The following is a 24,712-nucleotide window of genomic DNA, read 5'->3' as shown; positions in this document are numbered from 1 at the left end:
TTTCCTAAATTTCAGCCAATTTGGTCCATAGAACCTGAGAAAACTGCTTCAAAAGTTCGAACCCAAGTCTGAAATTAGCGTCCATCAAAATAATAATTTTTCTTAAAATAAAATTTTATGGAGATTTTGTGACTGAATTCAATTTGGTTAGCGATTCTTATGACTATTTCGAAATTTCAGCCAGTTTGGTCACATAGAACCTGGGAAAACTGCTTCTAAAGTTCGAACCCAAGTCTGAAATTAGCGTCAGTAAAAATCATAATTTTTCTAAAAATACAACTTTATGGAGATTTGTAACTGATTTCGATTTGTACCATGCTTCTTATCACTTTTCCTTAATTTCAGCCAATTTAGTCCCATACAACCTGAGAAAACTGCTTACAAAGTTCGAACCCAAGGCTGAAATAAGGCTCCATAAAAAAGATGGTTTTTCTAAAAAGACAACTTTATGAAGATTTTTTGACTGAGTTCGATTTGGATAACGATTCTTATCACTATTCCAATATTTCAGCCCGTTTGGTCCCTTAAAACCTGAGAAAACTGCTTGCAAAGTTCGAACCCAAGTCTGAAATTTGCGTCACTAAAAATCATAATTTTTCTAAAAATACTTTTTTATGGAGATTTTATGACTGATTTCGATTTGTACCATGCTTCTTATAACTTTTCCTAAATTTCAGCCAATTTGGTCCCTTAGAACCTGAGAAAACTGCTTTTAGAGTTCGAGAACCCAAGTCTGAAATAAGCGCCCATATAAATCATAATTTTTTAAAAAATTCACTTTTATGGAGATTTTGTGACTGAATTCGATTTGGATAGCGATTCTTATCACTATTTCAAAATTTCAGCCAGTTTGGTCGCATAGAACCTGAGAAAACTGCTTCTAAAGTTCGAACCCAAGTCTGAAATTAGCGTCAGTAAAAATCATAATTTTTCTAAAAATACAACTTAATGGAGATTTGTAACTGATTTCGATTTGTACCATGCTTCTTATCACTTTTCCTTAATTTCAGCCAATTTAGTCCCATACAACCTCAGGAAACTGCTTACAAAGTTCGAACCCAAGGCTGAAATAAGGCTCCATAAAAAGATGGTTTTTCTAAAAAGACAACTTTATGAAGATTTTTTGACTGAGTTCGATTTGGATAACGATTCTTATCACTATTCCAATATTTCAGCCCGTTTGGTTCCTTAAAACCTGAAAAAACTGCTTCCAAAGTTCGAACCCAAGGCTGAAATTAGGCTCAATAAAAAAGATGGTTTTTCTAAAAATACAACTTAATGGAGATTTTGTGACTGAGTTCGATTTGGATAACGATTCTTATCACTATTCCAATATTTCAGCCCGTTTGGTCCCATAAAACCTGAGAAAACTGCTTGCAAATTTCGAACCCAAGTCTGAAATTTGCGTCACTAAAAATCCTAATTTTTCTAAAAATACAACTTTATGGAGATTTTGTGAATGATTTCGATTTGTACCATGCTTCTTATCACTTTTCCTAAATTTCAGCCAATTTGGTCCATAGAACCTGAGAAAACTGCTTCAAAAGTTCGAACCCAAGTCTGAAATTAGCGTCCATCAAAATAATAATTTTTCTTAAAATAAAATTTTATGGAGATTTTGTGACTGAATTCAATTTGGTTAGCGATTCTTATGACTATTTCGAAATTTCAGCCAGTTTGGTCACATAGAACCTGGGAAAACTGCTTCTAAAGTTCGAACCCAAGTCTGAAATTAGCGTCAGTAAAAATCATAATTTTTCTAAAAATACAACTTTATGGAGATTTGTAACTGATTTCGATTTGTACCATGCTTCTTATCACTTTTCCTTAATTTCAGCCAATTTAGTCCCATACAACCTGAGAAAACTGCTTACAAAGTTCGAACCCAAGGCTGAAATAAGGCTCCATAAAAAAGATGGTTTTTCTAAAAAGACAACTTTATGAAGATTTTTTGACTGAGTTCGATTTGGATAAAGATTCTTATCACTATTCCAATATTTCAGCCCGTTTGGTCCCTTAAAACCTGAGAAAACTGCTTGCAAAGTTCGAACCCAAGTCTGAAATTTGCGTCACTAAAAATCATAATTTTTCTAAAAATACTTTTTTATGGAGATTTTATGACTGATTTCGATTTGTACCATGCTTCTTATAACTTTTCCAATATTTCAGCCCGTTTGGTTCCATAGAACCTGAGAAAATGGCTTCTAAAGTTTGAACCCAAGTCTGAAATTTGCGTCCATAAAAATCATAATTTTTCTACAACTTTATGGAGATTTTATGACTGAGTTCGATTTGGATAGCGATTCTTATCACTATTACAAAATTTCAGCCAGTTTGGTTGCATAGAACCTGAGAAAACTGCTTCTAAAGTTCGAACCCAAGTCTCCAATTAGCCTCCATAAAAAAGATGGTTTTTCTAAAAATACAACTTTATGGAGATTTTGTGACTGAGTTCGATTAGGATAACGATTCTTATCACTATTCCAATATTTCAGCCAGTTTGGTCCCATAGAACCTGAGAAAACTGCTTCTAAAGTTCGAACCCAAATCTGAAATTAGCGTCCATAAAAATCATGATTTTTCGAAAAATACAACTTTATGGAGATTTTGTAACTGAGTTCGATTTGGATATCGATTCTTATCACTATTCAAAAATTTCAGCCATTTTGGTCGCATAGAACCTGAGAAAACTGCTTCTAAAGTTCGAACCCAAGTCTGAAATTAGCGTCAGTAAAAATCATGATTTTTCTAAAAATACAACTTAATGGAGATTTTGTGACTGAGTTCGATTTGGATAACGATTCTTATCACTATTCCAATATTTCAGCCCGTTTGGTCCCTTAAAACCTGAGAAAACTGCTTGCAAAGTTCGAACCCAAGTCTGAAATTTGCGTCACTAAAAATCCTAATTTTTCTAAAAATACAACTTTATGGAGATTTTGTGAATGATTTCGATTTGTACCATGCTTCTTATCACTTTTCCTAAATTTCAGCCAATTTGGTCCATAGAACCTGAGAAAACTGCTTCAAAAGTTCGAACCCAAGTCTGAAATTAGCGTCCATCAAAATAATAATTTTTCTTAAAATAAAATTTTATGGAGATTTTGTGACTGAATTCAATTTGGTTAGCGATTCTTATGACTATTTCGAAATTTCAGCCAGTTTGGTCACATAGAACCTGGGAAAACTGCTTCTAAAGTTCGAACCCAAGTCTGAAATTAGCGTCAGTAAAAATCATAATTTTTCTAAAAATACAACTTTATGGAGATTTGTAACTGATTTCGATTTGTACCATGCTTCTTATCACTTTTCCTTAATTTCAGCCAATTTAGTCCCATACAACCTGAGAAAACTGCTTACAAAGTTCGAACCCAAGGCTGAAATAAGGCTCCATAAAAAAGATGGTTTTTCTAAAAAGACAACTTTATGAAGATTTTTTGACTGAGTTCGATTTGGATAACGATTCTTATCACTATTCCAATATTTCAGCCCGTTTGGTCCCTTAAAACCTGAGAAAACTGCTTGCAAAGTTCGAACCCAAGTCTGAAATTTGCGTCACTAAAAATCATAATTTTTCTAAAAATACAACTTTATGGAGATTTTGTGAATGATTTCGATTTGTACCATGCTTCTTATCCTTTTTCCTAAATTTCAGCCTATTTGGTCCATAGAACCTGACAAAACTGCTTCAAAAGTTCGAACCCAAGTCTGAAATTAGCGTCCATCAAAATAATAATTTTTCTCAAAATACAACTTTATGGAGATTTGTAACTGATTTCGATTTGTACCATGCTTCTTATCACTTTTCCTTAATTTCAGCCAATTTAGTCCCATACAACCTGAGAAAACTGCTTACAAAGTTCGAACCCAAGGCTGAAATAAGGCTCCATAAAAAAGATGGTTTTTCTAAAAAGACAACTTTATGAGAATTTTTTGACTGAGTTCGATTTGGATAACGATTCTTATCACTATTCCAATATTTCAGCCCGTTTGGTCCCTTAAAACCTGAGAAAACTGCTTGCAAAGTTCGAACCCAAGTCTGAAATTTGCGTCACTAAAAATCATAATTTTTCTAAAAATACATTTTTATGGAGATTTTATGACTGATTTCGATTTGTACCATGCTTCTAATAACTTTTCCTAAATTTCAGCCAATTTGGTCCATAGAACCTGACAAAACTGCTTCAAAAGTTCGAACCCAAGTCTGAAATTAGCGTCCATCAAAATAATAATTTTTCTTAAAATAAAATTTTATGGAGATTTTGTGACTGAATTCAATTTGGTTAGCGATTCTTATGACTATTTCGAAATTTCAGCCAGTTTGGTCGCATAGAACCTGAGAAAACTGCTTCTAAAGTTCGAACCCAAGTCTGAAATTAGCGTCCATAAAAATCATAATTTTTCTAAAAATACGACTTTATGGAGATTTTGTGACTGAGTTCGATTTTGATTGCGATTCTTATCACTATTACAAAATTTCAGCCAGTTTGGTCCCATAGAACCTGAGAAAACTGCTTCCAAATTTCGAACCCAAGTCTGAAATAAGCGTCCATAAAAATAATAATTTTTCTAAAAATACAATTTTATGGAGATTTTGTGACTGATTTCGATTTGTACCATGCTTCTTATCACTTTTCCTAAATTTCAGCCAATTTGGTCCCATAGAACCTGAGAAAACTGCTTCCAAAGTTCGAACCCAAGTCTGAAATTAGCGTCCAAAAAAATTAAAAATTTTCTAAAAATACAACTTTATGGAGATTTTGTGACTGAATTCAATTTGGTTAGCGATTCTTATCAATATTAGAAAATTTCAGCCAGTTTGGTCCCATAGAACCTGAGAAAACTGCTTCCCAAGTTTGAACCCAAGGCTGAAATTAGGCTCCATAAAAAAGATGGTTTTTCTTATAATTAAACTTTATGCAGATTTTGTGACTGAGTTCGATTTGGTTAACGATTCTTATCACTATTCCAATATTTCAGCCCGTTTGGTCCCATAAAACCTGAGAAAACTGCTTTCAAAGTTCGAACCCAAGTCTGAAATGTGCGTCCATAAAAATCATAATTTTTCTAAAAATACAACTTTATGGAGATTTGTAACTGATTTCGATTTGTCCCATGCTTCTTATCAATTTTCCTTAATTTCAGCCAATTTAGTCCCATACGACCTGAGAAAACTGCTTCCAAAGTCGGATCCCATGGCTGGAAAAGCTCCATAAAAATGATGGTTTTTCTAAAAAGAGAACTTTATGGAGATTTTGTGACTGAATTCGATTTGGATAGCGATTCTTATCACTATTTCAAAATTTCTGCCAGTTTGGATGCATAGAACCTGAGAAGACTGCTTCTAAAGTTCGTACCCAAGTCTCAAATTAGCCTCCATAAAAAAGATGGTTTTTCTTAAAATTAAACTTTATGAAGATTTTGTGACTGAGTTCGATTTGGTTAACGATTCTTATCACTATTCCATTATTTCAGCCAGTTTGGTCGCATAGAACCTGAGAAAACTGCTTCTAAATTTCGAACCCAAGTCTGAAATTAGCGTCCATAAAAATCATAATTTTTCTAAAAATACGACTTTATGGAGATTTTGTGACTGAGTTCGATTTTGATTGCGATTCTTATCACTATTACAAAATTTCAGCCAGTTTGGTCCCATAGAACCTGAGAAAACTGCTTCCAAATTTCGAACCCAAGTCTGAAATAAGCGTCCATAAAAATCATAATTTTTCTAAAAATACAACTTTATGGAGATTTTGTGACTGAGTTCGATTTGGATAACGATTCTTATCACTATTCCAATATTTCAGCCAGTTTGGTCCCATAGAACCTGAAAAAACTGCTTCTAAAGTTCGAACCCAAGTCTGAAATTAGCGTCCATAAAAATCATGATTTTTCTAAAAATACAACTTTATGGAGATTTTGTAACTGAGTTCGATTTGGATATCGATTATTATTATTATTATTAATTAATTGCCGGAAACCCGGGCGTTTATTGCTATTACGATTCTTATCACTATTCAAAAATTTCAGCCATTTTGGTCGCATAGAACCTGAGAAAACTGCTTCTAAAGTTCGAACCCAAGTCTGAAATTATCGTCAGTAAAAATCTTGGGTACGAACTTTAGAAGCAGTTTTGTCAGGTTCTATGGACCAAATTGGCTGAAATTTAGGAAAAAGGATAAGAAGCATGGTACAAATCGAAATCATTCACAAAATCTCCATAAAGTTGTATTTTTAGAAAAATTATGATTTTTACTGACGCTAATTTCAAACTTGGGTTCGAACTTTAGAAGCAGTTTTCCCAGGTTCTATGTGACCAAACTGGCTGAAATTTCGAAATAGTCATAAGAATCGCTAACCAAATTGAATTCAGTCACAAAATCTCCATAAAATTTTATTTTAAGAAAAATTATTATTTTGATGGACGCTAATTTCAGACTTGGGTTCGAACTTTTGAAGCAGTTTTGTCAGGTTCTATGGACCAAATTGGCTGAAATTTAGGAAAAGTTATTAGAAGCATGGTACAAATCGAAATCAGTCATAAAATCTCCATAAAAATGTATTTTTAGAAAAATTATGATTTTTAGTGACGCAAATTTCAGACTTGGGTTCGAACTTTGCAAGCAGTTTTCTCAGGTTTTAAGGGACCAAACGGGCTGAAATATTGGAATAGTGATAAGAATCGTTATCCAAATCGAACTCAGTCAAAAATTCTCATAAAGTTGTCTTTTTAGAAAAACCATCCTTTTTATGGAGCCTTATTTCAGCCTTGGGTTCGAACTTTGTAAGCAGTTTTCTCAGGTTGTATGGGACTAAATTGGCTGAAATTAAGGAAAAGTGATAAGAAGCATGGTACAAATCGAAATCAGTTACAAATCTCCATAAAGTTGTATTTTTAGAAAAATTATGATTTTTATGGACGCTAATTTCAGACTTGGGTTCGAAATTTAGAAGCAGTTTTCTCAGGTTCTATGCGACCAAACTGGCTGAAATAATGGAATAGTGATAAGAATCGTTAACCAAATCGAACTCAGTCACAAAATCTTCATAAAGTTTAATTTTAAGAAAAACCATCTTTTTTATGGAGCCTAATTTCAGCCTTGGGTTCAAACTTGGGAAGCAGTTTTCTCAGGTTCTATGGGACCAAACTGGCTGAAATTTTCTAATATTGATAAGAATCGCTAACCAAATTGAATTCAGTCACAAAATCTCCATAAAATTTTATTTTAAGAAAAATTATTATTTTGATGGACGCTAATTTCAGACTTGGGTTCGAACTTTTGAAGCAGTTTTGTCAGGTTCTATGGACCAAATTGGCTGAAATTTAGGAAAAAGGATAAGAAGCATGGTACAAATCGAAATCATTCACAAAATCTCCATAAAGTTGTATTTTTAGAAAAATTATGATTTTCAGTGACGCAAATTTCAGACTTGGGTTCGAACTTTGCAAGCAGTTTTCTCAGGTTTTAAGGGACCAAACGGGCTGAAATATTGGAATAGTGATAAGAATCGTTATCCAAATCGAAATCAGTCACAAAATCTTCATAAAGTTAACTTTTTAGAAAAACCATCTTTTTTATGGAGCCTAATTCCAGCCTTGGGTTCCAACTTTGTAAGCAGTTTTCTCAGGTTCTATGGGACCAAATTGGCAGAAATTAAGGAAAAGTTATTAGAAGCATGGTACAAATCGAAATCAGTCATAAAATCTCCATAAAAATGTATTTTTAGAAAAATTATGATTTTTAGTGACGCAAATTTCAGACTTGGGTTCGAACTTTGCAAGCAGTTTTCTCAGGTTTTAAGGGACCAAACGGGCTGAAATATTGGAATAGTGATAAGAATCGCCATCCAAATCGAACTCAGTCAAAAAATCTTCATAAAGTTGTCTTTTTAGAAAAACCATCTTTTTTATGGAGCCTTATTTCAGCCTTGGGTTCGAACTTTGTAAGCAGTTTTCTCAGGTTGTATGGGACTAAATTGGCTGAAATTAAGGAAAAGTGATAAGAAGCATGGTACAAATCGAAATCAGTTACAAATCTCCATAAAGTTGTATTTTTAGAAAAATTATGATTTTTACTGACGCTAATTTCAAACTTGGGTTCGAACTTTAGAAGCAGTTTTCCCAGGTTCTATGTGACCAAACTGGCTGAAATTTCGAAATAGTCATAAGAATCGCTAACCAAATTGAATTCAGTCACAAAATCTCCATAAAATTTTATTTTAAGAAAAATTATTATTTTGATGGACGCTAATTTCAGACTTGGGTTCGAACTTTTGAAGCAGTTTTCTCAGGTTCTATGGACCAAATTGGCTGAAATTTAGGAAAAGTGATAAGAAGCATGGTACAAATCGAAATCATTCACAAAATCTCCATAAAGTTGTATTTTTAGAAAAATTATGATTTTTACTGACGCTAATTTCAAACTTGGGTTCGAACTTTAGAAGCAGTTTTCCCAGGTTCTATGTGACCAAACTGGCTGAAATTTCGAAATAGTCATAAGAATCGCTAACCAAATTGAATTCAGTCACAAAATCTCCATAAAATTTTATTTTAAGAAAAATTATTATTTTGATGGACGCTAATTTCAGACTTGGGTTCGAACTTTTGAAGCAGTTTTGTCAGGTTCTATGGACCAAATTGGCTGAAATTTAGGAAAAGTTATTAGAAGCATGGTACAAATCGAAATCAGTCATAAAATCTCCATAAAAATGTATTTTTAGAAAAATTATGATTTTTAGTGACGCAAATTTCAGACTTGGGTTCGAACTTTGCAAGCAGTTTTCTCAGGTTTTAAGGGACCAAACGGGCTGAAATATTGGAATAGTGATAAGAATCGTTATCCAAATCGAACTCAGTCAAAAATTCTCATAAAGTTGTCTTTTTAGAAAAACCATCCTTTTTATGGAGCCTTATTTCAGCCTTGGGTTCGAACTTTGTAAGCAGTTTTCTCAGGTTGTATGGGACTAAATTGGCTGAAATTAAGGAAAAGCGATAAGAAGCATGGTACAAATCGAAATCAGTTACAAATCTCCATAAAGTTGTATTTTTAGAAAAATTATGATTTTTATGGACGCTAATTTCAGACTTGGGTTCGAAATTTAGAAGCAGTTTTCTCAGGTTCTATGCGACCAAACTGGCTGAAATAATGGAATAGTGATAAGAATCGTTAACCAAATCGAACTCAGTCACAAAATCTTCATAAAGTTTAATTTTAAGAAAAACCATCTTTTTTATGGAGCCTAATTTCAGCCTTGGGTTCAAACTTGGGAAGCAGTTTTCTCAGGTTCTATGGGACCAAACTGGCTGAAATTTTCTAATATTGATAAGAATCGCTAACCAAATTGAATTCAGTCACAAAATCTCCATAAAATTTTATTTTAAGAAAAATTATTATTTTGATGGACGCTAATTTCAGACTTGGGTTCGAACTTTTGAAGCAGTTTTGTCAGGTTCTATGGACCAAATTGGCTGAAATTTAGGAAAAAGGATAACAAGCATGGTACAAATCGAAATCATTCACAAAATCTCCATAAAGTTGTATTTTTAGAAAAATTATGATTTTCAGTGACGCAAATTTCAGACTTGGGTTCGAACTTTGCAAGCAGTTTTCTCAGGTTTTAAGGGACCAAACGGGCTGAAATATTGGAATAGTGATAAGAATCGTTATCCAAATCGAACTCAGTCACAAAATCTTCATAAAGTTAACTTTTTAGAAAAACCATCTTTTTTATGGAGCCTAATTCCAGCCTTGGGTTCCAACTTTGTAAGCAGTTTTCTCAGGTTCTATGGGACCAAATTGGCTGAAATTAAGGAAAAGTTATTAGAAGCATGGTACAAATCGAAATCAGTCATAAAATCTCCATAAAAATGTATTTTTAGAAAAATTATGATTTTTAGTGACGCAAATTTCAGACTTGGGTTCGAACTTTGCAAGCAGTTTTCTCAGGTTTTAAGGGACCAAACGGGCTGAAATATTGGAATAGTGATAAGAATCGTTAACCAAATCGAACTCAGTCACAAAATCTTCGAACTTGGGAAGCAGTTTTCTCAGGTTCTATGGGACCAAACTGGCTGAAATTTTCTAATATTGATAAGAATCGCTAACCAAATTGAATTCAGTCACAAAATCTCCATAAAGTTGTATTTTTAGAAAATTTTTAATTTTTTTGGACGCTAATTTCAGACTTGGGTTCGAACTTTGGAAGCAGTTTTCTCAGGTTCTATGCGACCAAACTGGCTGAAATAATGGAATAGTGATAAGAATCGTTAACCAAATCGAACTCAGTCACAAAATCTTCATAAAGTTTAATTTTAAGAAAAACCATCTTTTTTATGGAGCCTAATTTCAGCCTTGGGTTCAAACTTGGGAAGCAGTTTTCTCAGGTTCTATGGGACCAAACTGGCTGAAATTTTCTAATATTGATAAGAATCGCTAACCAAATTGAATTCAGTCACAAAATCTCCATAAAATTTTATTTTAAGAAAAATTATTATTTTGATGGACGCTAATTTCAGACTTGGGTTCGAACTTTTGAAGCAGTTTTGTCAGGTTCTATGGACCAAATTGGCTGAAATTTAGGAAAAAGGATAAGAAGCATGGTACAAATCGAAATCATTCACAAAATCTCCATAAAGTTGTATTTTTAGAAAAATTATGATTTTCAGTGACGCAAATTTCAGACTTGGGTTCGAACTTTGCAAGCAGTTTTCTCAGGTTTTAAGGGACCAAACGGGCTGAAATATTGGAATAGTGATAAGAATCGTTATCCAAATCGAACTCAGTCACAAAATCTTCATAAAGTTAACTTTTTAGAAAAACCATCTTTTTTATGGAGCCTAATTCCAGCCTTGGGTTCCAACTTTGTAAGCAGTTTTCTCAGGTTCTATGGGACCAAATTGGCAGAAATTAAGGAAAAGTTATTAGAAGCATGGTACAAATCGAAATCAGTCATAAAATCTCCATAAAAATGTATTTTTAGAAAAATTATGATTTTTAGTGACGCAAATTTCAGACTTGGGTTCGAACTTTGCAAGCAGTTTTCTCAGGTTTTAAGGGACCAAACGGGCTGAAATATTGGAATAGTGATGAGAATCGCCATCCAAATCGAACTCAGTCAAAAAATCTTCATAAAGTTGTCTTTTTAGAAAAACCATCTTTTTTATGGAGCCTTATTTCAGCCTTGGGTTCGAACTTTGTAAGCAGTTTTCTCAGGTTGTATGGGACTAAATTGGCTGAAATTAAGGAAAAGTGATAAGAAGCATGGTACAAATCGAAATCAGTTACAAATCTCCATAAAGTTGTATTTTTAGAAAAATTATGATTTTTATGGACGCTAATTTCAGACTTGGGTTCGAAATTTAGAAGCAGTTTTCTCAGGTTCTATGCGACCAAACTGGCTGAAATAATGGAATAGTGATAAGAATCGTTAACCAAATCGAACTCAGTCACAAAATCTTCATAAAGTTTAATTTTAAGAAAAACCATCTTTTTTATGGAGCCTAATTTCAGCCTTGGGTTCAAACTTGGGAAGCAGTTTTCTCAGGTTCTATGGGACCAAACTGGCTGAAATTTTCTAATATTGATAAGAATCGCTAACCAAATTGAATTCAGTCACAAAATCTCCATAAAATTTTATTTTAAGAAAAATTATTATTTTGATGGACGCTAATTTCAGACTTGGGTTCGAACTTTTGAAGCAGTTTTGTCAGGTTCTATGGACCAAATTGGCTGAAATTTAGGAAAAAGGATAAGAAGCATGGTACAAATCGAAATCATTCACAAAATCTCCATAAAGTTGTATTTTTAGAAAAATTATGATTTTCAGTGACGCAAATTTCAGACTTGGGTTCGAACTTTGCAAGCAGTTTTCTCAGGTTTTAAGGGACCAAACGGGCTGAAATATTGGAATAGTGATAAGAATCGTTATCCAAATCGAAATCAGTCACAAAATCTTCATAAAGTTAACTTTTTAGAAAAACCATCTTTTTTATGGAGCCTAATTCCAGCCTTGGGTTCCAACTTTGTAAGCAGTTTTCTCAGGTTCTATGGGACCAAATTGGCAGAAATTAAGGAAAAGTTATTAGAAGCATGGTACAAATCGAAATCAGTCATAAAATCTCCATAAAAATGTATTTTTAGAAAAATTATGATTTTTAGTGACGCAAATTTCAGACTTGGGTTCGAACTTTGCAAGCAGTTTTCTCAGGTTTTAAGGGACCAAACGGGCTGAAATATTGGAATAGTGATAAGAATCGCCATCCAAATCGAACTCAGTCAAAAAATCTTCATAAAGTTGTCTTTTTAGAAAAACCATCTTTTTTATGGAGCCTTATTTCAGCCTTGGGTTCGAACTTTGTAAGCAGTTTTCTCAGGTTGTATGGGACTAAATTGGCTGAAATTAAGGAAAAGTGATAAGAAGCATGGTACAAATCGAAATCAGTTACAAATCTCCATAAAGTTGTATTTTTAGAAAAATTATGATTTTTACTGACGCTAATTTCAAACTTGGGTTCGAACTTTAGAAGCAGTTTTCTCAGGTTCTATGTGACCAAACTGGCTGAAATTTCGAAATAGTCATAAGAATCGCTAACCAAATTGAATTCAGTCACAAAATCTCCATAAAATTTTATTTTAAGAAAAATTATTATTTTGATGGACGCTAATTTCAGACTTGGGTTCGAACTTTTGAAGCAGTTTTCTCAGGTTCTATGGACCAAATTGGCTGAAATTTAGGAAAAGTGATAAGAAGCATGGTACAAATCGAAATCATTCACAAAATCTCCATAAAGTTGTATTTTTAGAAAAATTATGATTTTTACTGACGCTAATTTCAAACTTGGGTTCGAACTTTAGAAGCAGTTTTCCCAGGTTCTATGTGACCAAACTGGCTGAAATTTCGAAATAGTCATAAGAATCGCTAACCAAATTGAATTCAGTCACAAAATCTCCATAAAATTTTATTTTAAGAAAAATTATTATTTTGATGGACGCTAATTTCAGACTTGGGTTCGAACTTTTGAAGCAGTTTTGTCAGGTTCTATGGACCAAATTGGCTGAAATTTAGGAAAAGTTATTAGAAGCATGGTACAAATCGAAATCAGTCATAAAATCTCCATAAAAATGTATTTTTAGAAAAATTATGATTTTTAGTGACGCAAATTTCAGACTTGGGTTCGAACTTTGCAAGCAGTTTTCTCAGGTTTTAAGGGACCAAACGGGCTGAAATATTGGAATAGTGATAAGAATCGTTATCCAAATCGAACTCAGTCAAAAATTCTCATAAAGTTGTCTTTTTAGAAAAACCATCCTTTTTATGGAGCCTTATTTCAGCCTTGGGTTCGAACTTTGTAAGCAGTTTTCTCAGGTTGTATGGGACTAAATTGGCTGAAATTAAGGAAAAGCGATAAGAAGCATGGTACAAATCGAAATCAGTTACAAATCTCCATAAAGTTGTATTTTTAGAAAAATTATGATTTTTATGGACGCTAATTTCAGACTTGGGTTCGAAATTTAGAAGCAGTTTTCTCAGGTTCTATGCGACCAAACTGGCTGAAATAATGGAATAGTGATAAGAATCGTTAACCAAATCGAACTCAGTCACAAAATCTTCATAAAGTTTAATTTTAAGAAAAACCATCTTTTTTATGGAGCCTAATTTCAGCCTTGGGTTCAAACTTGGGAAGCAGTTTTCTCAGGTTCTATGGGACCAAACTGGCTGAAATTTTCTAATATTGATAAGAATCGCTAACCAAATTGAATTCAGTCACAAAATCTCCATAAAATTTTATTTTAAGAAAAATTATTATTTTGATGGACGCTAATTTCAGACTTGGGTTCGAACTTTTGAAGCAGTTTTGTCAGGTTCTATGGACCAAATTGGCTGAAATTTAGGAAAAAGGATAAGAAGCATGGTACAAATCGAAATCATTCACAAAATCTCCATAAAGTTGTATTTTTAGAAAAATTATGATTTTCAGTGACGCAAATTTCAGACTTGGGTTCGAACTTTGCAAGCAGTTTTCTCAGGTTTTAAGGGACCAAACGGGCTGAAATATTGGAATAGTGATAAGAATCGTTATCCAAATCGAACTCAGTCACAAAATCTTCATAAAGTTAACTTTTTAGAAAAACCATCTTTTTTATGGAGCCTAATTCCAGCCTTGGGTTCCAACTTTGTAAGCAGTTTTCTCAGGTTCTATGGGACCAAATTGGCTGAAATTAAGGAAAAGTTATTAGAAGCATGGTACAAATCGAAATCAGTCATAAAATCTCCATAAAAATGTATTTTTAGAAAAATTATGATTTTTAGTGACGCAAATTTCAGACTTGGGTTCGAACTTTGCAAGCAGTTTTCTCAGGTTTTAAGGGACCAAACGGGCTGAAATATTGGAATAGTGATAAGAATCGTTAACCAAATCGAACTCAGTCACAAAATCTTCGAACTTGGGAAGCAGTTTTCTCAGGTTCTATGGGACCATACTGGCTGAAATTTTCTAATATTGATAAGAATCGCTAACCAAATTGAATTCAGTCACAAAATCTCCATAAAGTTGTATTTTTAGAAAATTTTTAATTTTTTTGGACGCTAATTTCAGACTTGGGTTCGAACTTTGGAAGCAGTTTTCTCAGGTTCTATGCGACCAAACTGGCTGAAATAATGGAATAGTGATAAGAATCGTTAACCAAATCGAACTCAGTCACAAAATCTTCATAAAGTTTAATTTTAAGAAAAACCATCTTTTTTATGGAGCCTAATTTCAGCCTTGGGTTCAAACTTGGGAAGCAGTTTTCTCAGGTTCTATGGGACCAAACTGGCTGAAATTTTCTAATATTGATAAGAATCGCTAACCAAATTGAATTCAGTCACAAAATCTCCATAAAATTTTATTTTAAGAAAAATTATTATTTTGATGGACGCTAATTTCAGACTTGGGTTCGAACTTTTGAAGCAGTTTTGTCAGGTTCTATGGACCAAATTGGCTGAAATTTAGGAAAAAGGATAAGAAGCATGGTACAAATCGAAATCATTCACAAAATCTCCATAAAGTTGTATTTTTAGAAAAATTATGATTTTCAGTGACGCAAATTTCAGACTTTGGTTCGAACTTTGCAAGCAGTTTTCTCAGGTTTTAAGGGACCAAACGGGCTGAAATATTGGAATAGTGATAAGAATCGTTATCCAAATCGAACTCAGTCACAAAATCTTCATAAAGTTAACTTTTTAGAAAAACCATCTTTTTTATGGAGCCTAATTCCAGCCTTGGGTTCCAACTTTGTAAGCAGTTTTCTCAGGTTCTATGGGACCAAATTGGCAGAAATTAAGGAAAAGTTATTAGAAGCATGGTACAAATCGAAATCAGTCATAAAATCTCCATAAAAATGTATTTTTAGAAAAATTATGATTTTTAGTGACGCAAATTTCAGACTTGGGTTCGAACTTTGCAAGCAGTTTTCTCAGGTTTTAAGGGACCAAACGGGCTGAAATATTGGAATAGTGATAAGAATCGCCATCCAAATCGAACTCAGTCAAAAAATCTTCATAAAGTTGTCTTTTTAGAAAAACCATCTTTTTTATGGAGCCTTATTTCAGCCTTGGGTTCGAACTTTGTAAGCAGTTTTCTCAGGTTGTATGGGACTAAATTGGCTGAAATTAAGGAAAAGTGATAAGAAGCATGGTACAAATCGAAATCAGTTACAAATCTCCATAAAGTTGTATTTTTAGAAAAATTATGATTTTTACTGACGCTAATTTCAAACTTGGGTTCGAACTTTAGAAGCAGTTTTCCCAGGTTCTATGTGACCAAACTGGCTGAAATTTCGAAATAGTCATAAGAATCGCTAACCAAATTGAATTCAGTCACAAAATCTCCATAAAATTTTATTTTAAGAAAAATTATTATTTTGATGGACGCTAATTTCAGACTTGGGTTCGAACTTTTGAAGCAGTTTTCTCAGGTTCTATGGACCAAATTGGCTGAAATTTAGGAAAAGTGATAAGAAGCATGGTACAAATCGAAATCATTCACAAAATCTCCATAAAGTTGTATTTTTAGAAAAATTATGATTTTTACTGACGCTAATTTCAAACTTGGGTTCGAACTTTAGAAGCAGTTTTCCCAGGTTCTATGTGACCAAACTGGCTGAAATTTCGAAATAGTCATAAGAATCGCTAACCAAATTGAATTCAGTCACAAAATCTCCATAAAATTTTATTTTAAGAAAAATTATTATTTTGATGGACGCTAATTTCAGACTTGGGTTCGAACTTTTGAAGCAGTTTTGTCAGGTTCTATGGACCAAATTGGCTGAAATTTAGGAAAAGTTATTAGAAGCATGGTACAAATCGAAATCAGTCATAAAATCTCCATAAAAATGTATTTTTAGAAAAATTATGATTTTTAGTGACGCAAATTTCAGACTTGGGTTCGAACTTTGCAAGCAGTTTTCTCAGGTTTTAAGGGACCAAACGGGCTGAAATATTGGAATAGTGATAAGAATCGTTATCCAAATCGAACTCAGTCAAAAATTCTCATAAAGTTGTCTTTTTAGAAAAACCATCCTTTTTATGGAGCCTTATTTCAGCCTTGGGTTCGAACTTTGTAAGCAGTTTTCTCAGGTTGTATGGGACTAAATTGGCTGAAATTAAGGAAAAGCGATAAGAAGCATGGTACAAATCGAAATCAGTTACAAATCTCCATAAAGTTGTATTTTTAGAAAAATTATGATTTTTATGGACGCTAATTTCAGACTTGGGTTCGAAATTTAGAAGCAGTTTTCTCAGGTTCTATGCGACCAAACTGGCTGAAATAATGGAATAGTGATAAGAATCGTTAACCAAATCGAACTCAGTCACAAAATCTTCATAAAGTTTAATTTTAAGAAAAACCATCTTTTTTATGGAGCCTAATTTCAGCCTTGGGTTCAAACTTGGGAAGCAGTTTTCTCAGGTTCTATGGGACCAAACTGGCTGAAATTTTCTAATATTGATAAGAATCGCTAACCAAATTGAATTCAGTCACAAAATCTCCATAAAATTTTATTTTAAGAAAAATTATTATTTTGATGGACGCTAATTTCAGACTTGGGTTCGAACTTTTGAAGCAGTTTTGTCAGGTTCTATGGACCAAATTGGCTGAAATTTAGGAAAAAGGATAAGAAGCATGGTACAAATCGAAATCATTCACAAAATCTCCATAAAGTTGTATTTTTAGAAAAATTATGATTTTCAGTGACGCAAATTTCAGACTTGGGTTCGAACTTTGCAAGCAGTTTTCTCAGGTTTTAAGGGACCAAACGGGCTGAAATATTGGAATAGTGATAAGAATCGTTATCCAAATCGAACTCAGTCACAAAATCTTCATAAAGTTAACTTTTTAGAAAAACCATCTTTTTTATGGAGCCTAATTCCAGCCTTGGGTTCCAACTTTGTAAGCAGTTTTCTCAGGTTCTATGGGACCAAATTGGCTGAAATTAAGGAAAAGTTATTAGAAGCATGGTACAAATCGAAATCAGTCATAAAATCTCCATAAAAATGTATTTTTAGAAAAATTATGATTTTTAGTGACGCAAATTTCAGACTTGGGTTCGAACTTTGCAAGCAGTTTTCTCAGGTTTTAAGGGACCAAACGGGCTGAAATATTGGAATAGTGATAAGAATCGTTAACCAAATCGAACTCAGTCACAAAATCTTCGAACTTGGGAAGCAGTTTTCTCAGGTTCTATGGGACCAAACTGGCTGAAATTTTCTAATATTGATAAGAATCGCTAACCAAATTGAATTCAGTCACAAAATCTCCATAAAGTTGTATTTTTAGAAAATTTTTAATTTTTTTGGACGCTAATTTCAGACTTGGGTTCGAACTTTGGAAGCAGTTTTCTCAGGTTCTATGGGACCAAATTGGCTGAAATTTAGGAAAAGTGATAAGAAGCATGGTACAAATCGAAATCAGTCACAAAATCTCCATAAAATTGTATTTTTAGAAAAATCATGATTTTTACTGACTCTAATTTCAGACTTGGGTTCGAACTTTAGAAGCAGTTTTCTCAGGTTCTATGCGACCAAAATGGCTGAATTTTTTGAATAGTGATAAGAATCGATATCCAAATCGAACTCAGTTACAAAATCTCCATAAAGTTGTATTTTTAGAAAAATCATGATTTTTATGGACGCTAATTTCAGACTTGGGTTCGAACTTTAGAAGCAGTTTTTTCAGGTTCTATGGGACCAAACTGGCTGAAATATTGGAATAGTGATAAGAATCGTTATCCAAATCGAACTCAGTCACAAAATCTCCATAAAGTTGTATTTTTAGAAAAACCATCTTTTTTATGGAGGCTAATTGGAGACTTTCCATTTTAGCAGTGAGTATTAATTAAAACCGCACATAAGGTTCCCATGGAAGAAGTGCTCACTTCTAAAAGATTTAAGGCGGGTTGTTTCAGAGAAATTCAAATGTAACTTTGTCATCAAATGCCATTTTGTTTTTTTGACAGTTGAAAGATCATGTCCAAATGGACAAAGTTAAATTGAATCAATTGCCAAATGGACAAAGTTCAATTGTATCAATGTCCAAATGGACAAAGTTCAATTGCATCAATGTCCAAATGGACAAAGTTCCAATGAATGAATGTCCAAATGGACAAAATTCAATTGAATCAATGTCCAAATGGACAAAGTTCAATTGTATCAATGTCCAAATCGACAAAGTTCCAATGAATGAAGGTCTAAATAGACAAAGTTCAATTGTATCAATGTCCAAATGGACAAAGTAAAATTGTATCAATGTCCGAATGGACAATGTTCCAATGAATCAATGTCCAAATGGACAAAGTTCAATTGTATCAATGTCCAAATGGACAAAGTTCCAATGAATGAATATCCAAATGGACAAAATTCAATTGTATCAATGTCCAAATGGACAAAGTTCAATTGTATCAATGTCCAAATCGACAAAATTCCAATGAATAAAGGTCTAAATAGACAAAGTTCAATTGTATCAATGTCCAAATGGACAAAGTTAAATTGTATCAAAATGGACAATGTTCCAATGAATCAATGTCCAAATGGAATCAATGTCCAAATGGACAAAGTTCCAATGAATGAATGTCCAAATGGACAAAGTTCAATTGTATCAATGTCCAAATGGACAAAGTTCAATTGTATCATTGTCCAAATGGACAAAGTTCCAATGAATGAAGGTCTAAATGGACAAAGTTCAATTGTATCAATGTCCAAATGGACAAAATTCAATTGTATCAATATGTCCATTTGGACATTGATACAATTGAACTTTGTCCATTTGGACATTGATACAATTGAACTTTGTCCATTTGGACATTGATTTAATTGAACTTTGTCCATTTAGACCTTCATTCATTGGAACTTTGTCCATTTGGACATTGAAACAATTGAACTTTGTCCATTTGGACATTGATACAATTGAACTTTGTCCATTTAGACCTTCATTCATTGGAACTTTGTCCATTTGGACATTAATACAATTGAACTTTGTCCATTTGGACATTGATACAATTGAACTTTGTCGATTTGGACATTGATACAATTGAACTTTGTCCATTTGGACATTGATACAATTGAACTTTGTCCATTTGGACATTGATTCAATTGAACTTTGTCCATTTGGACATTGATACAATTAAACTTTGTCGATTTGGACACTGATACAATTGAACTTTGTCCATTTGGACATTCATCCATTGGAACTTTGTCCATTTGGACATTGATACAATTGAACTTTGTCCATTTGGACATTGATACAATTGAACTTTGTCCAAAATTTGACATTGATACAATTGAAATTTGCTCATTTGGACATTGAAACAATTGAACTTTGTCCATTTGGACATTGATGCAATTGAACTTTGTCCATTTAGACCTTCATTAATTGGAACTTTGTCCATTTGGACATTGATACAATTGAACTTTGTCCATTTGGACATTGATACAATTGAACTTTGTCCATTTGGACATTGATACAATTGAACTTTGTCCATTTGGACATTGATACAATTGAACTTTGTCCATTTGGACATTGATACAATTGAACTTTGTCCATTTGGACATTGATACAATTAAACTTTGTCGATTTGGACACTGATACAATTGAACTTTGTCCATTTGGACATTCATCCATTGGAACTTTGTCCATTTGGACATTGATACAATTGAACTTTGTCCATTTGGACATTGATACAATTGAACTTTGTCCATTTGGACATTGATACAATTGAACTTTGTCCATTTGGACATTGATACAATTGAACTTTGTCCATTTGGACATTGATACAATTAAACTTTGTCGATTTGGACATTGATACAATTGAACTTTGTCCATTTGGACATTCATCCATTGGAACTTTGTCCATTTGGACATTGATACAATTGAACTTTGTCCATTTGGACATTGATACAATTGAACTTTGTCCATTTGGACATTGATACAATTGAACTTTGTCCATTTGGACATTCATCCATTTGAACTTTATCCATTCGGTTATTGATCCATTTGAACTTTGTCCATTTGGACATTGATACAATTGAACTTTGTCCATTTGGACATTGATACAATTGAAATTTGTCCATTTGGACATTGATATAATTGAATTTTGTCCATTTGGACATTGATATAATTGAACTTTGTCCATTTGGACATTGATACAATTGAACTTTGTCCATTTAGACCTTCATTCATTGGAACTTTGTCCATTTGGACATTGATACAATTGAACTTTGTCCATTTGGACATTGATACAATTGAACTTTGTCCATTTGGACATTGATACAATTGAACTTTGTCCATTTGGACATTGATTCAATTGAATTTTGTCCATTTGGACATTGATATAATTGAACTTTGTCCATTTGGACATTGATACAATTGAATTTTGTCCATTTGGACATTCATCCATTGGAACTTTGTCCATTTGGACATTGATACAAATGAACTTTGTCCATTTGGACATTGATACAATTGAAATTTGTCCATTTGGACATTGATACAATTGAACTTTGTCCATTTGGACATTGATACAATTGAACTTTGTCCATTTGGACATTCATCCATTGGAACTTTGTCCATTTGGACATTGATACAATTGAACTTTGTCCATTTGGACATTGATACAATTGAATTTTGTCCATTTGGACACATCTCTATGTTATTCGGCTGACGGGAAATGTGTTTTAGCCGGAGGACAATCCAAGAATATCTGCATTTACAGTATTAACGAATCAGTACTTTTAAAGAAATTCCAAATCACATTAAACAAATCATTAGATGCAATGGGCGTAAGTATACAGTTTATTTTTACAAATTCCGTAAATTCACATTAACATAACATGTTATAACCTACATCCATGTAATGTTTTTATTTAGAAATTAATATTGAATATTTTCAGGATTTTGTGAGTCGGCGCAACCTGACGGAATTTGGAAATCTGATGCTTGTGGAGAAAAGGAGTGAATTAGAAGGAGGCGATGTTAAACTAAGGTTACCAGGGGTGAAGCAAGGCGACATGGCCGATAGAAACTTTAAACCAGAGGTTTGTTAAATAATATTATAGAATCAATCAGGCTCTTTTAGATGCCATTTTCTTTTTTGTTACATTAGCTCCACATAGGAGGCCCTGAGGAAAATAATTATCCTCGGGGCCTATGTCATCTTTAGGATGCTGTGTGGAGGGTATTTTTAGTAAAAGAAGGAGAAGGAGTGTGTCCAGGAGTGACAGACATATGAATTTGTGGTTATCGTGGTGTATAAATGAAAGATCTCTCCAACTCAGGTATAGTGTTTATTTATAAGTTGAAAGCTGATTTACACTCACAATATTTCACGTTTATTTATGCACAAATACTATGGAATGTTCGCGAAACTAGGTCGTAGTACTCGTAGGTAGCAGCTGTTGACGATAGTAAATACTGAATACTAATAATTATGCTCGCTGCGTCGGGCTTATTTATATTGTTCGGCTGGTGGCAACAGCAGGTAGTTAAATGGCAACTAAATCGAGGCCACTCGCTCGGTCTGGCCCTTTCCCGAAGTTTCGGCGGCGTGGCAATTATGCCTAGGCGGCAGACTTGAACCTTCTGGCGAGTTCTCATAATGTGAAAGACCGACTTGCGATATTATTGTCGTCGTTAGACAAGTAGGTGCTTGTAGTACGTAGGTTGCTCTGTTTTGATTTCGACTGCGAGTACGTACCTAAGTAGCAAGTACGTACCTAAGTAGCGTCGAGCTGCTTATTATTAATGAATTAATCTGGATTCTTCTGCTACAAATTCATGAATGCGTTGTTCCGAAAAAGCCCTGTTGGAGTGGTCAAAAGTTCTCCCTCAACCAGTCTCCTGATCTGGCCCACCATGCGTTTGGTGGACAGACGCGTCGCTCGCCAAGATCCGGATAAACCTCATCCCATGAACCCGGCAAGCCCTGTTAAGTCACCAAACGAACTGCTTGAGGTGACCTATGACAGATGTGTCGGTTATCCAATAAATGGTTCCGGAGCGGCGGTACCCATACCCGCCTCCCTAATTGAAATCCCTGCTTATTTCTTAGTTCTGTTCTGCACGATATCAGCCTTATAAATTTAATTTTATAGCAATGTAAATTATACTATTTTTAATTTAATCCTTTCAGGTGCGAGTATTCTGTGTACAATTCTCTCCCACTGGTCAGAGCTTCTCAGTGGCTACAACAGAAGGATTGATGCAGTATTCCCTGAACACAGGTGGAGTGTTCCAGCCGTTTGAACTTCAGCTCAATGCCACTCCTCAGATGGTGAAGGAGGCCCTCAATAAGCAGGAGTGGACGGAGGCCTTGATGGCCGCTCTGCAGCTGAATGAGATGAAAATCATTCAGGAGGCTGTTGAACGAGTATCTATCAGTGATAGTAAGTTTGCACAAACAGTTAATACTTTTGTATACCTATGGCTGCAAACCATCCCAAAATAAATCGAATCATTACAATAAATCAGTAACAATAGTAGAATTACATAGTGCTGTCGCTGTCACTTCCGTCTACTCTTATGTCGAGTCTAACTCGACATTTTAAAATATTTAAAAATGTTTAAATCTGATTTATTATATCCGAATTCTTTGTAACACAATCTAAAAACGTCAAATTCTTCATTAATTATTAATTATGAATTGGTGGCAGATAAATCAATAGTAATTAAGGACAAGCAAAGGGTTACATAAATAAAATTACACTGTTTCACATTACTTAGTATTTTCCATGCTCTGGAACAGATCTTTCCTGTTTGTTTCTTAAAAACCATCTATAAATGGAATATCACTAAATTATTATACAGGGTGTCCAGGGGTAAAGTGCGCTGACTTCGGTAGGTGATTATTTTACATGATGGTACAAGTAAAATGTATAAATAAGTTTTTTTAAATTCCAACTTTTTTTCCCATAATATTTTTCTGTAGAAGATTATTTATTTTCCCATATAAACAATTCAACTTTTCCCGCAGACACCTTGTTGTAACATCGAACTTGCAACCGATTTAGTTTTTAATACAAATAAATTAATTATTGTTTATTTATTAGTTTTTTTAATTTATTTCAGTCCAGCTTACTATTGCAAGTCTTCCCGATGAATACTTGCACCGGCTTCTCAAAGCGATTTCCACTTTGTTTGAGGACAGCCGCCACATAGAGTTATACCTGCATTGGATCAGCTATGCGACAACAATACACAATTCTCGTCTGCAGGGAATGTTCGCTATGCCCACACTTCTGGCTTTAGAAAAAACACTTTCTAGAAAATATCAACAGCTGTCTGAAATGTGAGTTCTTCCCGCACAATTAAACAGATAATATTTTGTTATTACTTGCTGACTCGATGATTGAATGCTTGTCTGTCGAATGGAGGCATCAAATGTTCATTTTTCTGAAATTGTGAAACTGGTGAAATTGACATTTGAACCCCAGATCTTAATTACAAATTTGTCTTTTTTTTTACAGCTGCGATTTTAACAAGTATACAATGCAATACATTCAGGATCTCGGGAAACGCAATCGACAGAATGAAGAACAAATGGAAGTAGATGAGCACCATTCGGGAAGTGAATCTAGTGGAAGAGGAACTGCTGATTCGGAGAGTGAAGAAGATGATGTTGATGAAGAATCTACTTGAATAGGCTACTTGCATCTTAATTAAAAAAATATATGAAAAGGCATTATGTATTGTGTAAAAAACTAAACATAAATTATATATTTTTTTACTTCTCAATCTCTATCTAGTATTTTTATTAATTTTATTAACCTGTTGTGTTTTTATTTTAAATATTTTTACCATAATTATATCCAGGTACAACCTGGGTGAGCTTTATTGAAGGGAATTTGCTCCTCTGAGAATATTCTTAAATATAAAATACTAGGTGTGATATCTTAGATAGTAGTTTAAGAGGTTACTTATAGATGGCATTGGTAACAATAAGGCCATTCATACAAGGAGATACTTACAAGCGACTCGAGTTTGTCGTGTAGCATACATGCTGCTCGTGAGTGTCCTTCATACTATTTTGCTAGTGTTCGCACACAATGTTACGCATTGACTATTGGTTTGACGTCACTTGCACGCTGCTGATAGTACTGGTAGCACACTACACGTCTTGCATTCGCATCTACTACTCGTTTGTCAGAGATGATGTTCGAACACGATTTGAATGTTAAATTCATTCTG

At 33.7% G+C, this 24,712-nt stretch overlaps 1 protein-coding gene across 1 annotated transcript; it reads left to right on the top strand.

Annotated features, from left to right (window-relative positions):
- The first annotated feature begins 21,219 nt into the window (after positions 1-21,219).
- LOC149409315 (periodic tryptophan protein 2 homolog) lies at positions 21,220-24,163 on the top strand. Its single transcript, XM_089649771.1, has 5 exons — positions 21,220-21,309; positions 21,421-21,564; positions 22,659-22,911; positions 23,594-23,813; positions 23,992-24,163. The coding sequence occupies exons 1-5, from the start codon at positions 21,304-21,306 to the stop codon at positions 24,161-24,163; spliced, it is 795 nt and encodes a 264-aa protein (XP_089505897.1). The 5' UTR covers positions 21,220-21,303.
- Positions 24,164-24,712: the final 549 nt, after the last annotated feature.

Source organism: Hesperophylax consimilis, chromosome 31 (genome assembly GCF_061612785.1).
Source record: "Hesperophylax consimilis isolate HC1 chromosome 31, BYU_Hcon_1.0, whole genome shotgun sequence".
Lineage (NCBI taxonomy): Eukaryota > Metazoa > Arthropoda > Insecta > Trichoptera > Limnephilidae > Hesperophylax > Hesperophylax consimilis.
The sequence above is the reverse complement of the archived record's forward strand: the minus strand, read 5'-3'. Positions and strand labels throughout refer to the sequence as shown.

Excerpts from the sequence above, each read along its gene's own strand:
- LOC149409315 (XM_089649771.1), top strand. Across the intron at positions 22,912-23,593 it reads ACGAGTATCTATCAGTGATA|TCCAGCTTACTATTGCAAGT; the intron begins GTAAGTTTGCAC and ends AATTTATTTCAG. Across the intron at positions 23,814-23,991 it reads TATCAACAGCTGTCTGAAAT|CTGCGATTTTAACAAGTATA; the intron begins GTGAGTTCTTCC and ends TTTTTTTTACAG.